Raw genomic sequence first — 22473 nt, 5'->3', positions numbered from 1 at the left:
CGCTGCCTGGCCCGTCTCCATCTCCGAAGTCGGCTCAGTTCTCCGCCCACTCTTGGGGGCTCAACGTCGCCGACCGCGACCTCGCTTGGAGACCCCGATCCGCCCGCCCTCCCGGTGGCCGGTCTTGGAACCGCGCTTCTGGAAGGTTCCTGAGTGGCTGGCAGTGGGGGCGGCTCCGGGAAGCCGGGGCGGAGCCGGCGGCGGTCGGAGCTTCAGGCTACGCCTCCCTGGGCCGCTCCGCCCCGCAGGAGACGCTGTAGTCGGCGGTAGGCGGTGGCGCCGCGCCCGCTCTCGCCCGCTCGCCGGCCGGCTCTCCTCCAGCCGCAGCACGGGCGGGCCGCGCTCCGGGGGTCATGCAGCGCCTGGCCATGGACCTGCGGATGTTGTCCCGGGAGCTCTCCCTCTACCTGGAGCACCAAGTCCGGGTGGGGTTCTTTGGCTCGGGGGTGGGCTTATCCCTCATTCTGGGCTTCAGCGTCGCTTATGCCTGCTACTACCTGAGCAGCATTGCCAAGGTGAGCCGAGGGTGGCGCAGGGCCGCGGGCTGCTGCCGGGAGCGAGGGTCGCAGGCGTAGTGCGAGGCTGTGCGGCCAGGGAAAGTCGGCAGCCCAGAGGACAGGCGGCGAGCTGCTCTTGAGCGGCCGCCACGAGCGCGAGCGGGAAATCCGACAGTCGCCGCCCATTCGCCCGCTCCCTGGGGGGTCCCGGCAGGGCGGTCCTGGGAGCGCAGCCTGGACCCTGCTGACCTCCGCGCTGCGGCGCTGCCGGGTCGCTGATGGCGAAGCCGGCGGCGCACTCGGGAATGCCGTGGCGCTTTTGAAAATGACTCCCGGCAGGGCACGGTTGCTCACGCCTGTAATCTCAGTACTTTGGGAGCCCAAGGCGGGTGGATCACTTGAGGCCAAGAGTTCGAGACCAGCCTGACCAAAACGGTGAAACCCCGTTAAAATTACAAAAAATTAGCCCGGCGTGGTGTCGGACGCCTGCAATCCCAGTTACTCGGGAGGCTGAGGCAGGAGAATCCCCTGAACCCGGGAGGCGGAGGTAAAAACAAACAAACAGTTGCCTTCCCCTCGGGGCATTGGCGAAACCCCCGTTTCAGTCCTGTGTGAATTCTTTGCGTCAGCCCTCCAGAAAGAGATGTAATCGGAGGGAGCGCGCGCGCGAGCGACAAGTCTTTACCGGTTTCTGGTTTACGGTTGGCAGAAACTTTGCTCTGGGTCCTTCTCATACTGCTTTTCCCTTCAGAAACCCCAGTTAGTGACGGGGGGTGAGAGTTTCAGCCGCTTCCTTCAAGACCACTGTCCCGTGGTGACAGAAACGTACTACCCGACGGTCTGGTGCTGGGAGAGTCGAGGACAGACCCTGCTTAGACCTTTCATCACTTCGAAGCCCCCGGTGCGGTACAGGAAGTAAGTGAATTTCCGTTTTCAGTCATTTCTGCAAAATTACAGTTTTTTGTTTGTTTGTTTGTTTGCTTATTCCCAGTTCTTGGTTAATAGAATCTCTGCTTTAGGAAGTATATAGAACAGAAAGAGGGAATGAAAATGGAGGGTATGTCCCCGGCTCCACCCCCAGCTGCAGGAAAATACTCAGGTATTTGCCTCCTGGTCCCCGCCGTAACCCCCGACCTGATGTAAATAGTTTATTTTTAGGATGAGAGAAGTGTTTGGGGATTACTGTCCCGCAGTTTGTCATACATCTGTCAAAAAGACCCAGATCCTTTGATGATCTGCATTCATTCATTGATATGTAGCAGATACTGGGGGTGGGGGTGGGGCGAGAAGGATGCCTCTTAATTTGGGTTTTGGGCCATTGATTGGTGTAAAATGACTTCCTATTGACAGGCAAATGGGATCTTGATGATAATAGCCCTTGATGTGTTAAAGATACGGTCCAGGATTTATCAGGAACCAGATTCAAATGGTGCCTGTTATTAATTTCCCTTAGTCATCTATCCTTCTGGAGTTTATTTTGTTGCCTGGAACTTGCACTGTTTGTTTGGGAAAATTCTGTAAGTTTATAAATACTGTGTGAGAAATACTTTAAATTATTTCAGAAGAAAATCTTGAAGTATACTATACAGTATACTGTTCTGTATTATTGACTGCATTATTGAGTCCAAAGAGCTAGAGCAGTGGTCAGAGATTAGATCAGCATTTTACTTATTCAGACTTCCCTGTCGCGTTAGTTGAGTGACCTCAATCAAACAAGGGTTGAATGCTGGGTGTTATAGAGTAGTGAGTAAGTATTCATTTATCTTAATAATTCGCAGTTCATCTTTATATATGACCTTGTACGGAGGTTGCTGGAAATACTTGATGGTACTAATCTTCATAAAATCCTTCTAATGAAAGAAAATGATATGTAGATCGAGATATGGGCATGTGTTCATGAATGCTGGAAAAATGTTATTTTTCGATGACCAAATAATGTCATGTGTTTAGAATTAAAACAGAAAATTAAGACATGACTTAAAACATGTAAATAGTAATGTCTTCTGAATTATTCCTTTCAGTGAACTTATTAAAACTGCAGATGGAGGACAGATTTCACTGGACTGGTTTGATAATGATAACAGTACGCGTTATATGGATGCCAGCACGAGACCTACTATCTTATTGTTGCCTGGCCTCACTGGAACAAGCAAGGAGTCATATATCCTTCATATGATCCATCTTAGTGAAGAATTAGGATACAGGTACCAGTAAAAGATTTCTTTTTTTTCACTTGATCCATTCCAAATGAAGTACAAATATATCTACATGTTTGTTTCGGAAATACTTAGTACTTCTTGCGTAGAAAAGCAGTCCCTGAAGTTATTATTTTTCTCTGCATTCTTTTTTTCCTCTTTTTTCAGGAAGAGGCATAACTGAATCATCTCACAAGGGATGTCACTTAGCATAGCAGGCACCCTGCAGATTTAGGCTGAATTAATGAATGAAATTAGACTCATCAGAGCATTGACTGAGCCCTGCCCCCCACCCCCACCCCAATGGAGAGAGTGTTATGGAGGGAGAACAGCAATTACAAACCCCTGAGAGAGTACACAGTGGCCCTCATGGCACATTCTGGGGCCTGGATTCACTAATCTTGTCGCCCTGGCTCAGCTCCCAAGTGCAAAAAATATTCAGAATCAGTTTGTAGATCATCCCTATTTATCAAAGATGATCTCTGCCTCTTCTGACCACCTGAGTTTGCAGGTGCGCTTGGCTAGTCTCCAGTTGATGATGCCACAGCTTTTCTGAGTAATCATTATTAAGCTCAGTCACCAGGTACAATTTAATTTTTTTGCAAGTGATTTAGCAACTTTAAGTTTCAAGTTCAGCTCTAGAATCTTAAAGTAGAGTCATTATAAAAGGTACTGTTTTTTTGTGCTGCAGACTTTTTTTTTTAGCTGATGGTAATTATTGTAATGGAACACTGTGAGTTGTATTTAAAGTAGAGTTGTATTTTTTGTTAAACTTGAAACACTTGTGTGAAAAGCTGATGGTACGTTTACCTTAAAAAAATAATTTTAGGGCCGGGCGCGGTGGCTCAAGCCTGTAATCCCAGCACTTTGGGAGGCTGAGACGGGCGGATCACAAGGTCAGGAGATCGAGACCATCCTGGCTAACACGGCGAAACCCCGTCTCTACTAAAAACACAAAAAATTAGCCGGGCGAGGTGGCGGCGCCTGTGGTCCCAGCTACTCGGGAGGCTGAGGCAGGAGAATAGCGGGAACCCGGGAGGCGGAGCTTGCAGTGAGCTGAGATCTGGCCACTGCACTCCAGCCTGGGCGACAGAGCGAGACTCCGTCTCAAAAAAAAAAAAAAAATAATAATTTTAGGCTGGGCACAGTGGCTCATGCCTGTAATCCCAGCACTTTGGAAGGCCAAAGCCAGTGGATTGCTTGAGCCCAGGAGTTCAAGACCAGCCTGGGCAACATGGTGAGACCTAGTCTCTACAAAAATTAGCCGGGCATGGTGGCATGCACCTATAGTTCCAGCTACTGACAAGGCTGAGGTAGGACAATCAACTGAGCCCAGGAGGTAGAGCCTGCAATGAACTATGATCATGCCACTGGACTCCAGCCTGGATGACAGAGTGATAACTTGGGCAAAAAAAAAAAAGAAAAGAAGAACATTTTGATGTTTGATATAAAGGGGAAAATTCCATAATAGCTAACTCAATTTTAACAAGTTAATTCTGATCTTTTATAAATAATAGCCTATTTTGTCCATGAAGTAACATTCTCTCAAGAACTAGGATATGAAGTTCAAGAATTATATTCAAGAAATTTGCTTAGCAGTAGTAGGAATTCATCATCATTCCATGTTTAAGCACCATACAGTTAGATGTGAGGCTTGGTTCCTTTTTTTTTTGTGAGACCGCATCTGGCTCTGTTGCCTAGCATGGAGCGCAGTGGCATGATCATGGTTCACTGCAGTCTCTTACTTACAGGCGTGAGTCAATGTTCCCGGCCTGGTTCCTTTTTTTTTTTTTTTTTTTTTTGGCTAAAAGTCATCCTCAGAAGGTACAGAAGATCATAAAGCCTTTTGTACATATTTAAATTACTGCTTCTAGATTTGGCCTGAGCTGTCTCCCAAGACTTAGAACTGCTTTTAAAAAACAATGTGGGCTGGGGGCTGTGGCTCACACCTGTGTAATAACAGCACTTTGGGAGGCCGAGGCGGGTGGATCACTTGAGGTCAGGAGTTCAAGACCAACTTGGCCAACATGGTGAAACCCCATCTCTACTAAAAACACAAAAATTAGCCAGGTGTGATGGCAGGCACCTGTAATCTCAGCTACTCAGGGGGCTGAGGCAGGAGAATTGCTTGAACCTGGGAGGCAGAGGATGCAGTGAGCCGAGATCGTGCCACTACACTCCAGCCTGGGCAACAAGAGCAAAACTCTGTCTCAAAAAAGATAAATAAATAAATAAATAATAAAAATAAAATAAAAAAAAATTGGGGCCCGGTATGGTGGCTCACACCTGTAATCCCAGCACTTTGGAAGGCTGAGGTGGGCTGATCACAAGGTCAGGAGTCCGAGACCAGCCTGACCAACATGGTGAAACCCTGTTTCTACTAAAAATACAAAAAAAATTAGCCAGGCATGGTGGTGCATGCTTATAATCCCAACTACTTGGGAGGCTGAGGCAAGAGAATTGCTTGAACTTGGGAGACAGAGGTTGCAGTGAGCCAAGATTGTGTCACTGCACTCCAGCCTGGGTGACAGAGTGAGACTCTGTCTCAAAAAAATAAATGAATAAATAAAAACAATGTGGTTGAAACTCCAAGGACTGAGTCTCATAAGCCCTGGAGTTGCCAGTGCACATACCTTTTGTCCGTTGCTTTTAAAGGTTGCCAGATTTTGGCCGGGTGCAGCGGCTCACGCCTGTAATCCCAGCACTTTGGGAGGCTGAGGCGTGTGGATCACAAGGTCAGGAGTTCGAGGCCAGCCTGGCCAACATAGTGAAACCCCATCTGTATTAAAAATACAAAAATTAGCCAGGCATGGTGGCGCATGCCTGTAGTCCCAGCTACTCAGGAGGCTGAGGGAGAATCGCTTGAACCCGGGAGGCGGAGGTTGCGGTGAGCCAAGATTGCGCAATTGCACTCCAGCCTGGGCAACAGGAGCGAAACTCTGTCTCAAAAAAATTTTTTTAAATTACAAAAGCAGAAACTGCAGGGCCTCTTGAGACCCAGGCTGAGAACTCCCACAGTGCTACTGGTCAAAGCAAGTCACATGGTCAGCCCAGAGTCAACGAGTAGGGAAATAGACTCTGCCTCTTGAAAGGAAGAGCTTCAAAATGTTTTTGCAACCACCACAGAAAGTCAGGCAGTTTTAAAGACCGCTAAGAATAAAAATAGATCTGGAAGTTTGGCACAAGGCTGAGTTGAGTTTTTGGGTACCAAAATGATCTAAGTCATTGGTACTGTAGCGTGGGATCTAGCAGATAACAGGGCTTGTGAAAAGCTGTGTAATATGAAGGAACGTGCTTGGGCTCTGGAGTCAAGCTGGTTTCAGATGTTGGAACTGCCACTTTCTAAGGGACCCTGGACAGTTAATTTAACATTCCTCATCACAGTATTCTCACCTACTTCACAGGGTTGTTAGAATGTGTAAAGTAGGCAGGGTGCAGGGGCCCATGCCTGTAATCCCAACAGTTTGCGAGGCTGGGATGGGTGGATCGCTTGAGGTTAGGAGTTCGAAACTAGCCTGGTCAACACGGTGAAACTCCATTTACCAGGCATAGTGGCGTGCGCATGTAATCGCAGCTACTCAGGAATCTAAGACACGAGAGTCACTTGAACTTGGGGAGTGGAGGTTGCAGTGAGCTGAGATTGTGCCACTGCACTCCAGCTTGGGAGACAAAGCAAGACTCCATCTCAAAAAAAAAAAGTGTAAAGTACTTGTTGGGGTGCCCTGCACAAAGTGGGTCTTTAGAAAATGTTTATGTCATCCAGCCACAGTGGCTCACGCCTGTAATCCCAGCAGTCTGGGAGGCCAAGGTGGGTGGATCACCTGAGGTCAGAAGTTAGAGACCAGCCTGACCCACATGGCGAAACCCATCTCTACTAAAAATACAAAGAAAAATTAGCTGGGTGTGGTGGTGGGCACCTGTAATCCCAGCTACTTGGGAGGCTGAGGCGGAAGAACTGCTTGAACCTGGGAGGCGGAGGTTACAATGGGCCCAGATGGTTGAACCCGGGAGATGGAGGTTGCAGTGAACTACTGCACTCCAGCTTGGGTGACAGAGCAAGACTCTGTCTTAAAAAAGAAAACGTTTATGTCTTCCTTCTCTCATCTATTCCCTGGCCAGGGTAGAAAATGTTTTATAGGCTGGGTGCAGTGGCTTATGCCTATAATCCCAGCACTTTGGGAGGCCGAGGTGGGCAGATCCCCTCAGGTCAGGAGTTCAAGACCAGCCTGGCCAACATGGTGAAACCCCGTCTCTACTAAAACTACAAAAAATTAGCTGGACGTGGTGGCGGGTGCCTGTAATCCCAGCTACTCGGGAGGCTGAGGCAGGATAATCGCTTGAACCCGGAGGCGGAGGTTGCAGTGAGCTGAGATCGCACCATTGCACTCCAGGCTGGGAGACAGAGCGAAACTCCGTCTCAAAAAAAAAAAAAAAAATTTATAATTCAAAAGAACGAGTACAAGCAAATCTACCTCTTGGGATACAGAAACATGTAGTTTCCTTGTGGGAGTACATAGATGTTACCATGTCTGCTATACATGAGCGTTACAGTATCTTCAGTATGAATATCCCTGAAGCACAGGGAGCACTTGCCATCCTGTCCCAGTTACTGTCTTGTGTAGAGGTTAAAGGTTTAGGGAGAGTCATGAAGTATGTCAGGTCACCAGGGAACTGTCAATTATTTACTGATGAGATATGAGATATGATATACGATTTAGACATTGGAGAGAACCTAACTCCCAGCATATGGTCAAAGGAGACATAGTGGTTTTTTATTAATGTTAAACCATTGCTTTTTTCCCTCTACCTGAAAACTGACAAAAACAAAGTACTTTTCTGTTAAGGTTCTCTAATTCAAACTTCAGGATGGATGGGTTAGAAACTAGGCTTAAGTTTGTTTAAGATAATTGTGAGCAAAGGCTTTACTGTGTAAGTTAAAGGTAAATAGAATGAAGCTAGGCCTGGTGGCTCAGGCCTGTAATCCCAGCACCCTGGGAAGCCGAGGCAGGTGGATCACTTGAGGTCAGGAGTTTGAGACCAGCCTGGCCAACATGGCAAAACCTTGTTTCTACTAAAAATACAAAAAATTAGCCAGGCATCATGGCATGCGCCTGTAATTCCAGCTACCTCAGAGGCTGAGGCAGGAGAATCACTTGAACCCGGGAGGTGGAGGTTGCAGTGAGCCAAGATCACACCACTGTACTCCAGCCTGGGCAAGAGTGAAACTCTGTCTCAATTTTTAAAAAAAGGGTAAATACGCTGGGCATGTTAGCTCACGCCTATAATCCCAGCACTTCAGGAGTCCGAGGCGGGTTGATCACGAGGTCAGGAGTTCGAGACCAGCCTGGCCAATATGGTGACACCTGTCTCCACTAAAATATAAAAATTAGCCAGGCGTGGTGGCGCGTGCCTGTGGTCCCAGCTACTCGGGAGGGTGAGGCAGAAGAATCACTTGAACCCGGGTTGCAGAGGTTGCAGTGAGCCGAGATCGCGCCATTGCACTCCAGCCAGGGATCTTTACTATTTTTCAAGTCCTAACGCAAGATCTATCTACCTTTTATGAAGCCTTTCTTAATCAATTTTGCCCATCCTGACCTCATAGGGTTTTATTGTCTATACTACTTCTTGGACATTGAATCTTATACTGTCTTGTTTTATTACTTTGGTTGTAGTCATTCAACTGAAAATATGGTGCATATCTTTTCAATCTAACTAGATTGTACCCTCCTTGAGGCCAGGAACCTTATGTTGATATTTTGTTTCTCTACTACAGGCTCTAACGCAATCTTCAGTAAATATTATTGAATGAATAAATGAGTTATTCCAATGTTAATATTCATGTAAAGTTCTTAGAACGTGATCTGGCACATAGTAAACACTAGTAAACACTATCTGTTGTTATAGATAATAAATATATAGAAAATAAATAAATACATAAAAATTATAATTTATTACCTGAAATCAGAATCATATGACTAGCTGATCCCTGAATGTTCCTCTCGTTCTACGCTTTGCTGATTATCATTTCTATTGTTACACTCAAAGATTTGGGGAATCTTAGAACTGAAATATTTCAGATTGCCTGATAAAATTACAGATATGGAAACTAGGCCTAGACAGGTACTCAAAACCCATGTAAGTTTCATTGCTTTTCTTAGGTGCCCAAGCTCAGAGTCTGCTACTTTTTTTGTTGTTTTTGTTCTTTGAGACAGGCTCTCCTTCTGTCACCCAGGCCGGAGTGCAATGGTGTGATCACAGCACCGCAACCTTGACCTCCAGGGTTCAAGCCTGAGCAGATTTGAGGCTCTCTGGTCCATCTCACTGTGACAGTGGTTCTCATCCTAGGGGCAGTTTTTCCCCCAGGGAACATTTGGCAATGTCTGGAGACATTTTTGGTTGTTATGCCTGGGGCATGTGCTACTGGCATCTAGTTGGTAGAGGCCAGAGATGCTGCTGAGTATCCTATAATGCACAGGACAGCACTGCTACAAATAATTATTTGGGCCGAAATGTCCATAGTACTAAAGACTGAGAAACTCTGTGCTATAGGTAGTCTTTTCCTTTTATTTAACCTTCATTAGAGGGCAGCCACCTGCTTCCCTGGTTAATGGGTTATCTTGTCACAGAAAGTTCTTCTTACCAGATTTGTTCTTTATTTGATATTTCTTTTCTTTATATTTTGAGGAAAAAATTTATATAGTTCAAATATGTAGGAAAAATAAGCTTTGCAGAACAATTTCCCTCATATACATGCCCTTTAGAATTGTTTGAGGTAACTGTAAAAATTAATTGGAGATAGCTGTTACAGAAGCTTAACAGAGGTAGCCAGGTGTGGTAGCTCACGCCTGTAATCCCAGCACTTTGGGAGGCCGAGGCAGGTGGATCATGACATCAGGAGATCAAGACCATCCTGGCTAACACGGTGAAACCCCGTCTCTACTAAAAAATACAAAAAAGCAGCTGGATGTGGTGGCGGGCACCTGTAGTCCCAGCTACTCGGGAGGCTGGGGCAGGAGAATGGCTTGAACCCGGGAGGCGGAGCTTGCAGTGAGCTGAGATTGCGCCACTGCACTCCAGCCGGGGTGACAGAGCAAGACTCTGTCTCAAAAACAAAACAAAAACATACATGTGCATGTGTCTTTATAGCAGCATGATTTATAATCCTTTGGGTATATACCCAGTAATGGGATGGCTGGGTCAAATGGTATTTCTAGTTCTAGATCCATTCATAATAGCAAAGACTTGGAACCAACCCAAATGTCCATCAGTGACAGACTGGATTAAGAAAATGTGGCACATATACACCATGGAATACTATGCAGCCATAAAAAAGGATGAGTTCATGTCCTTTGTAGGGACATGGATGCAGCTGGAAACCATCATTCTCAGCAAACTATCGCAAGAACAGAAAACCAAACACCGTGTGTTCTCAATCATAGGTGGGAATCGAACAATGAGATCACTTGGACACAGGAAGGGGAACATCACATACCGGGGCCTGTTGTGGGGTTGGGGGAGGGGCGAAGGATAGCATTAGGAGATACACCTAATGTAAATGACGAGTTAATGGGTGCAGCACACCAACATGGCACATGTATACATATGTAACAAACCTGTGTTGTGCACATGTACCCTAGAACATAAAGTATAATAAAATAAAAAATAAAAAAAACAACAACAAAAAACAACAAAAAAACAGAGGCTGGGCACAGTGGCTCATACCTGTAATCCCAGAACTTTAGGAGGCTGAGACAGGAGGATTGTTTTGAGCTCACGAGTTCGAGACCAGCCTGGGCAACATAGGGAGACCCCATCTCTACAAAAAAATTTAAAAATTAGCCAGGCATGGTGGCGTGCGCCTGTAGTCCTAGCTACTCAGGAGGCTGAGAATCACATGAACCTAGGAGGTTGAGGCTGCAGTGAGCCATGATTGTGCCACTGCACTCCAGCCTGGACAACAGTGAGACCTTATCTCTAAAGAAAAAAAAGAAGAAGAGATTAACAGACCTCTCAATGCCTTAGGAATAGTACTTTGACAGCCAACTCTTTTAGCTCAGTGTTCCCTGATGACTGTCAGGGTAGCAGAGGGGTTAAATGACAAGAGCTGGTTGCTCATTCCCAGCTGGAGTGGGAGAAAGGGCAGAATGGCAGCCTTCTTTCTAAAAGCTGTCCTCTGTAGCTGCTTTGCTCCCTCATTCTTCCTTATCTCGCTGCCCCATGTCCGAGGCTTGAAGTATACAATGATGACTGCTACTGATTGAACATTGTTAGGAACAAAGCCCTATGGAGTGGTCAGTACAATTCCTCCTCTAGCAAGAGCTACCAGAACTATGATCCACTTTCCAAAGTTGCCTGAAGGAAAACGCAAATATCCCAGTCTGCAGTTTAGAAGAAAATCCCAGATGTGTAGGCTGCTTTTTCGTGAGTTTGCGGATCATCTTTTTCTTTCCCCTCACTAGTGCTCTTGCCTTCTCTCACTGGCAGTCACATGATGACATCTTGCTCCAGAAGCCATTTTAATCCTTATTTAATGTTTGTACTCTAAAGTGATTCTTTTCTGAATGACTGGGAGCTTCAAGTTTCAAGGTCATAATTAACTTTAGCACTGGTTCCTGTGTGATTTAGGTGCTTATGCAAGTAAATACGAATGGCCAACTGAAATTTTATTTATATCAAGACATCTTGCCATTGTTTTTAACAAGAAAAGATAAAGGAGTCACTGAGCCTACTCTGACTTTTCTGAATGTATTTATAGTTTATTTAAGATTTCTCTGGCCGGGCGCGGTGATGCAGGCCTATAATCCCAGCAATTGGGAGGCCAAGACAGGAGGATCACTTGAGCCCAGGAGTTAGAGACCAACCTGGGCAACGTGGTGAGATCTTGTTTTTACAAGTAACTTTTAACAATCACCCAGGCTGGCTGGGCACGGTGGCTCACGCCTGTAATCCCAACCCTTTGGGAGGCCGAGGGGAGACAGATCACTTGAGATTAGAAGTTCTAGAACAACCTGGCTAACATGGTGAAATCCCATCTCTACTAAAAGTACAAAAATTAGCTGGGCGTGGTGGCACACGCCTGTAATCCCAGCTACTCCGGAGGTTGAGGCAGGAGAATCACTTGAATCTGGGAGATGGAGGTTGCAATGAGCCGGGATCATGCCACTGCACTCCAGCCTGGGTGACAGAGTGAGACTCTGTCTCAAAAAAAGAAAAAAAAAGAAAAAAATTAACTGGGCCATGGTGGTGTGCACCTGTGGTCCCAGCTACTCAGCAAGCTGAGGCAGGAGGATTGCCTGAGCATGAGAGGCTGAGGCTGCAGTGATCTGTGACTGCGCCACTGCACTCCAGCCTGAGTGACAGAGTGAGACCATGTCTCAAAAAAAAAAAAAAATTTCTCTTAGGTGAGTCAGTAAAATGTAGTATTTCTAGCTTTCAATCAAATAGGATTTCTGAGGTTTCTAAACATTTCTCTTCTTTCAACTGGGCCTAATAAAATTTTCTATATGACTTTTCAGTTGCAAGAAAATTCCTTTGCAAGAACATAGCCTGCATACCACATTAAATGAAGGTGGTGTGCCTTGAGATCTAACCTTCCTGAGAAGAGAGTCAGAGTTGTGTATGTTCTATACAGCAGTCGGTTCATCGGTGCTTAGAACTTATACAGTGCTCAGCAGTACCCTGCAAGAAGAGATTTGGAATCTCAGATGGCCTTGATTGGTTGGATAGGTAATCAGACAAAAACAAAATGAATTTTAATTGTTATGAATATAGACCCACTAAATCAGTGAGAACCTGTGTAAACACAAATCAAGATTTTGTCTAAGGATGGTAAAAATACATATCTGGGGCTGTGGCTGCCTGAAAGTTAAATGAGAGTTAAATATTTTAAATACTAAATAACTTTTGAAACCAGCATGACACTACAACTACCATTATTACTAATAGCTAACTTTCACCGAGTACTTACTTCAGCCAACATTGACCTAAACCCTTTACATTGATCTGAACCCATTTACCCAGCAGATGCAAACAGGATCAGAGAAAGCACAAGATCATCTTTCCTCCCTAGGTCAACTGAACAGTAAGCAGTAGCATAACAGGGCCCATCCCACCAGCTCAGGTGCCAGGCTGTTTGCAGCTCTACCTGTGATGCTTATACCTCATGTAAAATTCTGGCGTCCATGTTTTCTGAGCCTTAAGGAAACAAGAGCTGTTTCTTAGGATATAAATAGATACGTGTGAATGTTACAAATGCAATGGGTAGAAGATATATATTTTTTCTTTGTTTAAAGCAAAAACATGGCCAGGCACAGTAGCTCACGCCTGTAATCCCAACACTTTGGGAGGCGGAGGTAGATCACTTGAGGTCAGGAGTTCAAGACCAGCCTGGTCAACATAGTGAAACCCCATCTCTACTAAAAATACAGAAAAATTAGCCAGGCATGGTGGCAGGCACCTGTAATCCCAACCACTAAGGAGGCTGAGGCAGGAGAATCGCTTCAACCCCAGGAGATGGAGGTTATAGTGAGCCAAAATCACGCCATTACACTCCAGCCTGGGTGACAAGAGCGAGACTCCATCTCAAAAAAAAAAAGCAAAAACATTTAAATTTGACTTGTATTTAGAATTGTTTTAAAAACACTTATTGGAGGTCCACATATGTGCATAGGAAGAAATATTCTAATCTTGGTAGGAAACATTAACATCACTTTAGTATACAATTTTCTAATTTGAACCCACATGTGGAATTTAGAGAACTGGAATTTTATTTTAGCGCATTTAGATGAAATTGTCAAACATTATACCTGTAAGACAGATTTTTAAAATCTTTTAGTGCTGTAAATCAGTGTCAGTAAGATTAATATTATATCATGAGCAAGAATCATGTGTAGAAATAACAAAAATTGCTTTCCTGGTTTTTAGATGTGTGGTTTTTAACAACAGAGGAGTGGCGGGGGAGAATCTCTTGGTAAGTAAATTTAAAAGACAACAGTCTTAACTTTTTAAAGAATCATTTATAGTTTTATAACAAAAAAGCATATTCTTTTTATTTAAAATAACTCTTTATTTACATAAGCAATACAAATTTATCATACAAAAATACAGATGTGGAAAAAAAGGAAATTTACAAGACCCATAATTACATAACCAGGGAAATTCCCTTAGTCTGTGTTCATTCAGATTTCATATATAAATAGAATTTATGTAATATATTTCTATTTTTATAAAATTTAAGATTCTATTTTGTAACTAAACTTTTGTATTTACTACATTTTAACATCAATAATTATTCACCTACATCATTTTTTTTCTACCCTCTCAACCCAGCTTTTCCTGACTCTGGGAAGAACTGGGAAGAGAAGGCCTCATTTTTAGTGCAAAACACATTTTCTTTAAAAATTAACCAATGCAAAACAAATTAACTAATACAGTGATTTTTTTTCCACTTACGAAATTTACATTTGTTATGAAACAATTTTGTATGTTATATTTGTGTTTTGCCAGCTGAAGTTTGCATGGTGGAAATGTTATTGAAACCTTTTAAAATTTATACCAGGTCTTTTTTCCCCCCGTCTAATTCTGAGGTTTTGCTAGGATAGATCTTTCACCTCTTAGAAAATCACTCTATCTGATGTTTAAATCCGTGAGTTGGAATGAGAAATATTCCACTCACTAAAATTTTCTTCAGCTTTTTAACTTTTTACAATCTCAGCAGGTCAAAGGCAATTCTACTAGGATTGAAAGAAACATTTTGGGGGTCATTGATAGAGAATGACATTAAGACTATAAATAATTAAGTCATGCTGGAAATAAAAATTTACAGTCAGGTCACAAATGTCAACACTTTATAAGAACTTGGGAAGAAAAAACCTCTTGTACTTTGCTTTACAGTGACTTAGGCACTGGAGGAAATGAAGATCAATACGATTTCGAAAGCAAAAGTAACAGAGTGTTATGGTCTCACTTAAGTGCCTTGTAATAAATAGTTTGATGTGAAGGTTCACATTTCCTCATTCAGTCCAGCCCTTTAGGAACCTCGTAGACAGATAGTACTCTAAAGGGGAAAGATTTGAATGTGTCACTGTGGCCCTGGCCCAGACAAATCGTTTTGAACAGCTCCTGTCTGCTGTGCATTCTTCTAGGACACAAAGCGGGGGAAGACATGGTCTGAGGCTCTCAAGGAAATAATGTGCTGCAAAGCCGAGCTCGTTAGTTCTTTATGAAGTGAGGGACAAAGATCTGTTCATTCAGCAAAGCCGTGTTGTGTGCCTGTTAAATAAGACACTGTGCAAGGCAATAGGGTGAAGATATACATATTAATGAGACACAGCCCTGATCTTTAGGAGCTCAAACTTTAGTTGTGGGAGAGAGAGTCAAGTCCATAAAAATATACACAGTGCTAAGTGTAACAGTAGCCTTTGTTAAGGCTACAGAGCACAAAGGGAAAGAGTAACAAAGCGCCTTGGGGAGGTGGGAGAACTTAGAGAGGAGGTAGCATTCTGAGTTGGATCTTGAAGGCTGTGATATTGAACCTCCAAAGGGGAGAGAGAGAGGCTCTCTCAGCGCAAAGACCAAGGTATTATAAAGTGCATGCAATAGCAACTACTTACTATGGCTGGATGATGATGATAATTTTATCTAATATTTATGTAATCTGTAGAATGTATCAGTTATGTCTTTTCCTATTTAATCTCCAGAAATAGAAACAGCCCAATGATTTAGGTAAGTATAGCCCCCATTATCCCCCATTTCCTTTTGGAGACAGGGTCTTGCCCTGTTGCCCAGGCTGGAGTGTAGTGGCACAATCACGGCTCACTGTAGCCTCGACCTCCTGGGCTCAAGTAATCCTTCCATCTCAGCTTCCCAAGTAGGTGGAACCAGAGGTGTGTGCCACCATGCCTGGCTGATTTTTTATTTATTTGTTTTTTGTTTGTTGTTGTTGTTGTTGTTGTTTGTAGAGATGGGGTCTCACTCTGTTGCCCAAGCTGCTCTTAAACTCCTGGGCTCAAGCGATGCTCCCACAGTGCTGAGATTCCAGGTGTGAGCCATTGCACCTGGCCCTGTCCTGCGTTTTACAGATAAAGAAAACAAGACACTGGTAGGTTAGGAACTTACCCCTCCCAATCAATGGCAGAGCCAGGATTCAGACCCAGATGATCTAACTATGTGCTTATGTTCTTGACCATTATGCTTTATGCTTTCTTACTATTCTGGAAGTGGCAGGAATTTTTCTAGAAGGGTAGGGCCAGATTTTGAAGAATCACATGTAGAATCCTAAGAAACCTGGTAGTGAATCATTGATATTTTGAAGCAAGGGCATAATTTGATCATGGTCATGTTTTAGAAAGAGAACCATGGCAGTGGTGTGTAGGAAAGAAAGAGATGGAGGGGAAGGAGGCTGGAGGCTGGAGGCTGGGAGGCCAGTTAGAAAGCAGTTACTACAGACCTACATGGAGTTTGGAGTTTGAAAGCAGATGGAAGGGGAATAAAGAAGAAAGAACAAAAATGAGTAGTATTCATGGGGAAGAAAATAGTGTTAGCTGTATTGTGGGAAGTAAAGACAAGGGAGTCAAAGGTAATATTTCTAGCTTGGCTGGCTGATGGAAGATGCTGGTATTTGAAATAGGAAATTTAGAAGAATTTGTGAGATTATGATGTAACAAAGATAACAGAGTCCGTTTTAGAGGGTTAGGGTGCTTTTAGATCATCTCGGTGGAAATTTTTAGTAAGTTTATGGATGTACTGGACTGGCTTTCAGGAGAAAATAGGCAAGCAAGAGAGAGACAGACTGAGATCAGTGTGCAGGTAGAAGCTCAAGAGTAGTTGACATTAGTTAGGGCATGTGTAGAGTAAAAGGGGAGACTGATGGTTAGAAGCTTAAGAAACAACAGGCTGGGAGTGGTGGTTCACACCTGCAGTCCCAACACTTTGGGAGGCCCAGGTGGGAGGATCACTTGAGCCCAGAAGTTGAAGATCGGCCTGGGCAACATATTGAAACCCTGTCTCAAATATATATGTGTGTGTATATATATGATATATATATATAAGATATATTGTGTATATATATTGTATATAAATATATTGTATATATTATATATAAAATATATAATATATAGTATATATTATATTATATATAATATATTGTGTATATTATATATATATTTTAAAAAGAAAAAAACAAATAGGAAGGAAGAGAGAAAAAGAGAAGGATGCTTTAAAAACATTCTCTCCTTAGCATTTAAAGTTAATTAGAAATTTGCTTTGAAATAGTATAGCAACCCAGTAATTTTCAGCCCATAAGCTTTAATTGTATTTTTGAAAAACCTCCAAGAAGAATTCACTGAGTTCTAAGTAAGATAAGAGTAGCTGGGTCTCTGGAGTCTTACACAGTATGTCAGTTAAATTTTGATTAACTAGTACCCCCCAGCAAATATGTGTCTCAGAATAGCTAATAACACACTAAGCTGTTAGAGTTACAGTCTGGCAGGCAGCTTGGGTTTGTGTAGCAGAAAGGACCTTGGACTCAGTAAGAAGTCCCAAGTTCAAGTTCTGTTGTCACCACTAACCAGCTATAAGTGGTAAAGTACAAGTCAAATAACCTTTCTGTTTCTCTTTTTCTTAACTGAAATATGATAATAATGTGTACTTGCCACCTCACAAGGTTGTTTCAAGTTCACGTGAAATAATAAACATGAGGCTGAGCACGGTGGCTCACACCTGTAATCCCAGCACTTTAGGGGGCTGAGGTGGGCGGATCACTTGAGGCCAGGAGTTCGAGATCAGCCTGGCCAATATGGTAAAACCCCGTCTCTGCTAAAAATACAAAAAATTGGCCGGGTGCGGTGGCTCAAGCCTGTAATCCCAGCACTTTGGGGGGCCAAGATGGGCAGATCGTGAGGTCAGGAGATCGAGACCATCCTTGCTAACACGGTGAAACCCGGTCTCTACTAAAAAATACAAAAAACTAGCCGGGCGAGGTGGGGGGCACCTGTAGTCCCAGCTACTCGGGAGGCTGAGGCAGGAGAATGGCGTAAACCCGGGAGGTGGAGCTTGCAGTGAGCTGAGATCCGGCCACTGTACTCCAGCCTGGGCGACAGAGCGAGACTCCGCCTCAAAAAAAAACAAAAAACAAAAAACAAAAAAAAACAAAAAATTAGCCGGGCATGGTGCTACATACCTGTAGTCCCAGCTACTTAGGAGGCTGAGGCAGGAGAATCATTTGAACCCAGGAGGTGGAGGTTACAGTGAACCAAGATGGCATCACTGCACTCCAGCCTGGGTGACAGAGCAAGAATCCATCTCAAAAACAAACAAACAAACAAGCAAAAAGAAAGAAACAGTAAACTTGAAATATCTTGTAAAATAAAACTTTTTAGGGCCGGGCACAGTGGCTTATGCCTGTAATCCCAGCACTTTGGGAGGCTGAGGCAGGCAGATCACTTGAGCCCAGGAGTTCAAGACTAGCCTGGCCAACATGGCGAAACCCCATCTCTATTAAATTTAAAAAATAATAAAAAACAAAAACAGGCCAGGCACGGTGGCTCACGCCTGTAATCCCAGCGCTTTGGGAGGTCGAGGTGGGTGGATCATGAGGTCAGGAGTTCGAGACTGGTCTGGCCAACATGGTAAAATTCCGTTTCTACTAAAAATACAAAAATTAGCCGGGCATGTTGGCACATGCCTGTAATCCCAGCTACTTGGAAGGCTGAGGCAGGAAAATCACTTGAACCGAGGAGGCGAAGGTTGCAGTGAGCCCAGATCGTGCCACTGCACTCCAGCCTGGGTGACAGAGCGAGACTCTGTCTCAAAAAAATTTAATTAATTAAAATTAAAATTAAATAAAGCTTTTTATAACTCAAGGCATAATTGCTACTGTATTAACTCATTAGATCATTAGGGTATAAGAAGTATACATTTAATTAATTTACTTGCTTGAAATTCTTTTTTAAAGTACTTGTTCTAAAAGGATATAATTATAATTACCTTTGGTCATTCTACATCCTTATTATTCTTTTTTGAGTTGGATCAAAAAATGAGATGTTAATATTGATTATTAGAGTTAGCGTTGATATTTAGATCGCTTGATAATCCTGCTTCTGTCTTCAAGCTAAGAACAATTACTGTGTCATACTAGAGGAACTCTGATGCTTATTTATACCTCACCTTGTTCCAGAAAGAATTTAATGTAGCTCAGACCCAGAGTAAGCGAGACTTTAGGGTAGGCATAAAAAAGAACAAAAGATGAATCAGCAGAGATCAAACAGGAAGGAACTGTCTCTAACAGAAATTAGCTCACAGGAACTAGCAAAGGTGAAATGAAATTTAGGGTAAGCAGTTCTCCTAGGAGTGGAAATGTTAGAGATATACTTAGAATTTATAGCGATTACTATGGCTCCTACAAAGGAGAATAAGGAAGCGGAAATTTTCCACTGCCATTGTGTCCTCATTTCCAATTAGTTATTGTAGGATTGAGGGAAAGCCAAAGGCCTTTCTTACTAGGAAATGAGCATCCTGTACTAACCTTTTCTCCTTGGGTCTGTTTCCTACAGTAGACAGACACCCGAGTCTCGGTAGAGCAAACCTCAGATATCCCCGTCGGGTTCTAGGAGCCTTGGAATAGATGGGACTTTTTCTTCTGCCCTGCAGACTGGTTTTGAAGGATAGGAATCCAGGTTACCCACAAATTCCCTGATATTGTTGATTACTTTGTGAACTTGTTTAGGAATGGCAACTTACAGATAACTTAGCCAAAATTTGTTGAAAGCTCTTTTTAGTTATAGGATCTATAACTAAAAGCTGTAAATTTAGTTGTACATCCTATAACTAATATTCAAAATAGGCAAATATGTAGACACAGAAAGAGATTTTTAGTTATAGGATCTTGGGTTCCCTATTTTTAGTTATAGGATCATGCAGACTTCTGTGTTCCTAACCCAATAAGAAAAGCATCCTAGCCACTTTGGAAAATAGTCTGGCAGTTCCTCCAAAATTTCAAATAGAGTTACCATATGACCCAGAAATTCCTGAAATGAAAATATATGTTCTCACAAAAACTTATACATGGGCCAGGCACAGCGGCTCATACCTGTAATCCCAGCACTTTGGGAGGCCGAGGCAGGAGGATCACTTGAGTCCAGGAGTTCAAGACCAGTCTAGGCAACATAGTGAGACCTACCTTGTCTCCACAAAAACAAAAAATAGCCAAGTGTGGTGGCATGTGCCTGTTATCGCAGCTCCTTCAGAGGCTCGGTGCAGGAGGACCGCTTGAGCCCAGGAGTTTGAGGCTTCAGTGAGCCATGTTTGTACCATTGCACTCCAGCTTGGGCAATAGAGACCCTGTCTCTAAAAAATAAAAATAGGCCAGGCGCAGTGGCTCACACCTGTAATCCCAGCACTTTGGGAGGCCAAGGCAGGTGGGTCACAAGGTCAGGAGATCGAGACCATCCTGGCTAACACGGTGAAACCCTGTCTCTACTAAAAATGCAAAAAAAAAAAAAAAAAAAATTAGCCAGGCATGGTGGTGAGCACCTGTAGTCCCACCTACTCGGGAGGCTGAGGCAGGAGAATGGTGTGAACTCAGGAGGCGGAGCTTGCAGTGACGAGATTGCGCCACTGCAGTCCAGCCTCGGCATCAGAGCGAGACTCTGTCTCAAAAAAAAAAAAAAAGGAATGAAGTCTTGAATGCATGGATGCACTTTGAAAGCATTATGCTAAGTGAAGAAGCTCATCTCAACAGACCACATACTGTATCAGTCCATTTATATGAAATATTCAAAATAGGCAAATCTATAGACACAGAAAGTAGATTAATGATCACCTAAGCCTTGAGGTGGAGGATGATTGCTAATAGTAGGAGGTTTCTTTTTGGTGTGATAAAAATATTCTTAAATTTTGATGGCACAATTCTGAATATATGAAAAACCAGCCGGGCGCGGTGGCTCAAGCCTGTAATCCCAGCACTTTGGGAGGCTGAGACGGGCGGATCACAAGGTCAGGAGATCGAGACCATCCTGGCTAACACGGTGAAACCCCGTCTCTACTAAAAAATACAAAAAACTAGCCGGGCGAGGTGGCGGGCGCCTGTGGTCCTAGCTACTCCGGAGGCTGAGACAGGAGAATGGCGTAAACCCGGGAGGCGGAGCTTGCAGTGAGCTGAGATCCGGCCACTGCACTCCAGCCTGGGGGACAGAGCCAGACTCAGTCTCAAAAAAAAAAAAAAAAAAAAAGAAAAACCATTGACTTGTACCTGAATTATGGTATGCAAATTACATCTCATAAAGCTTTTAAAACGAAAATCCTCCTTTAAGTGCTTTCTAGTTCAAGTTAGAGCTGGCTCAGCAGTTAAGGGAGGGCCAAGAAGGTCAAGCAGAAGCTGGAAAATAATTTAAAGCAGCACTGCCCAAAATGTGGCCTGTGGACCAACTCTGTTCCTCAGGGTACCTGACTCCAGCCCCAGACAAGATGAGGAGCTGAGATAGAATGTAAGCCAATTTAGGGCCGGATGCGGTGGCTCATGCCTATAATCCCAGCACTTCGGGAGGCCAACGCTGGTGGACCACTTGAGGCCAGGAGTTTGAGACCAGCCTCGCCAACGTGATGAAACCCCATCTCTACTAAAAATACAAAAATTAGCTGGGTGTGGTGGCGCATGCCTGTAATCCGTTACTTGGGAGGCTGAGACAGGAGAATCATTTGAACCCAGGAGGCAGAGGTTGCAGTGAGCCAAGATGACACCACTGCACTCCAGCCTGGTCAGCAGAGTGAGACTCAGTCTCAAAAAAAAAAAAAACAAAACCCCACCTCATTCCATAGATGAGGACACCTCTGGAGAAGTGGGGTGACAGTCAGAAGTCATAAAGCTGATTAGTGGTCTTATGGCAGGAACTCGGGCTGTGCAGCCTAGCGTCTTGACTTTTCAATACTGGCTTCCAGTCAAGTCAGCCTGAAAATCTGGGAATAGAGGGAAGGAGGGTTTTCAGAGAGAGGATTATCCCCCTAACCTCAGATTCCTTGGAGTTAAAGACTCAGGTCTCGAGAAATCTGTTCTTGTTTCCTATTAGCTTTTCCTCCTTAGCTTTTCCAGGGAAGTTAGTAGTGTAGGAGGGACTTAGAGCTCTTCCCCCACCCCATCACCCCAGCTCTTCCACCCCACCCCACCATGGGCCATTTTCTGAAAAAGGTATTTAGAAAGGATTAAGGGGACCTCCCTGATAGCCTGAGGAAGGAGGAGTATAGAGGTCAGGGCCGGCCAGGGCACAATTCAGTTTCAAACTTCTACTTTTAGGCAGTGCCTTTCTCACAGTACCTCCCTACTGGACATACTGTTCCACCCAAGTTGGCCCTTTCCTAAGTGCTTCAAAATAACCTGTCCCTGCTCCCCTTACCTTCATCTATGTAACAACCCAAAAAGGCTGGTCTCAGTCAGGTGTAGGTGTGAACACATTTAATCCTTGAGAATTTTCTCCCAACATTGATGGGTACAGTCCAATAATAACAAAAATTTTAAATGTAGAAGATTGTGGCCAGACATGGTGGCTCACATCTGTAATCCCAGCACTTTAGGAGGTCAAGCCAGAAGATCACTTGAGCCCAGGAGTTGGAGACCAGCCTGGGCAACATAATGAGATGTTATCTCTACAAAAAAATTTAAAAATTAGCTGGGTATGGGCATGGTGGCATGTGCCTGTAGTCCCAGCTACTCAGGAGGTTGAGGCAGGAGGATCGCTTGAGCCCAGGAGGTCAAGGCTACAGGGAGCCATGATCATGCCACTGCACTGCAC

At 44.0% G+C, this 22473-nt stretch overlaps 1 protein-coding gene across 1 annotated transcript in view; it reads left to right on the top strand.

Annotated features, from left to right (window-relative positions):
- Positions 1-238: 238 nt before the first annotated feature.
- The window catches only part of ABHD3 (abhydrolase domain containing 3), a 58342-nt gene continuing 36107 nt past the window's right edge, over positions 239-22473 (top strand). Inside the window, exons 1-4 of the mRNA XM_031658991.1 lie at positions 239-515; positions 1249-1412; positions 2519-2701; positions 13616-13661. Coding sequence (XP_031514851.1) covers positions 354-515; positions 1249-1412; positions 2519-2701; positions 13616-13661 — 555 coding nt within the window. The 5' untranslated portion in view covers positions 239-353. The remainder of the gene's footprint in view (positions 516-1248; positions 1413-2518; positions 2702-13615; positions 13662-22473) is intronic.

Source organism: Papio anubis, chromosome 19 (assembly GCF_008728515.1).
Source record: "Papio anubis isolate 15944 chromosome 19, Panubis1.0, whole genome shotgun sequence".
Lineage (NCBI taxonomy): Eukaryota > Metazoa > Chordata > Mammalia > Primates > Cercopithecidae > Papio > Papio anubis.
This window is presented reverse-complemented; position numbering and strand designations above follow the sequence as displayed.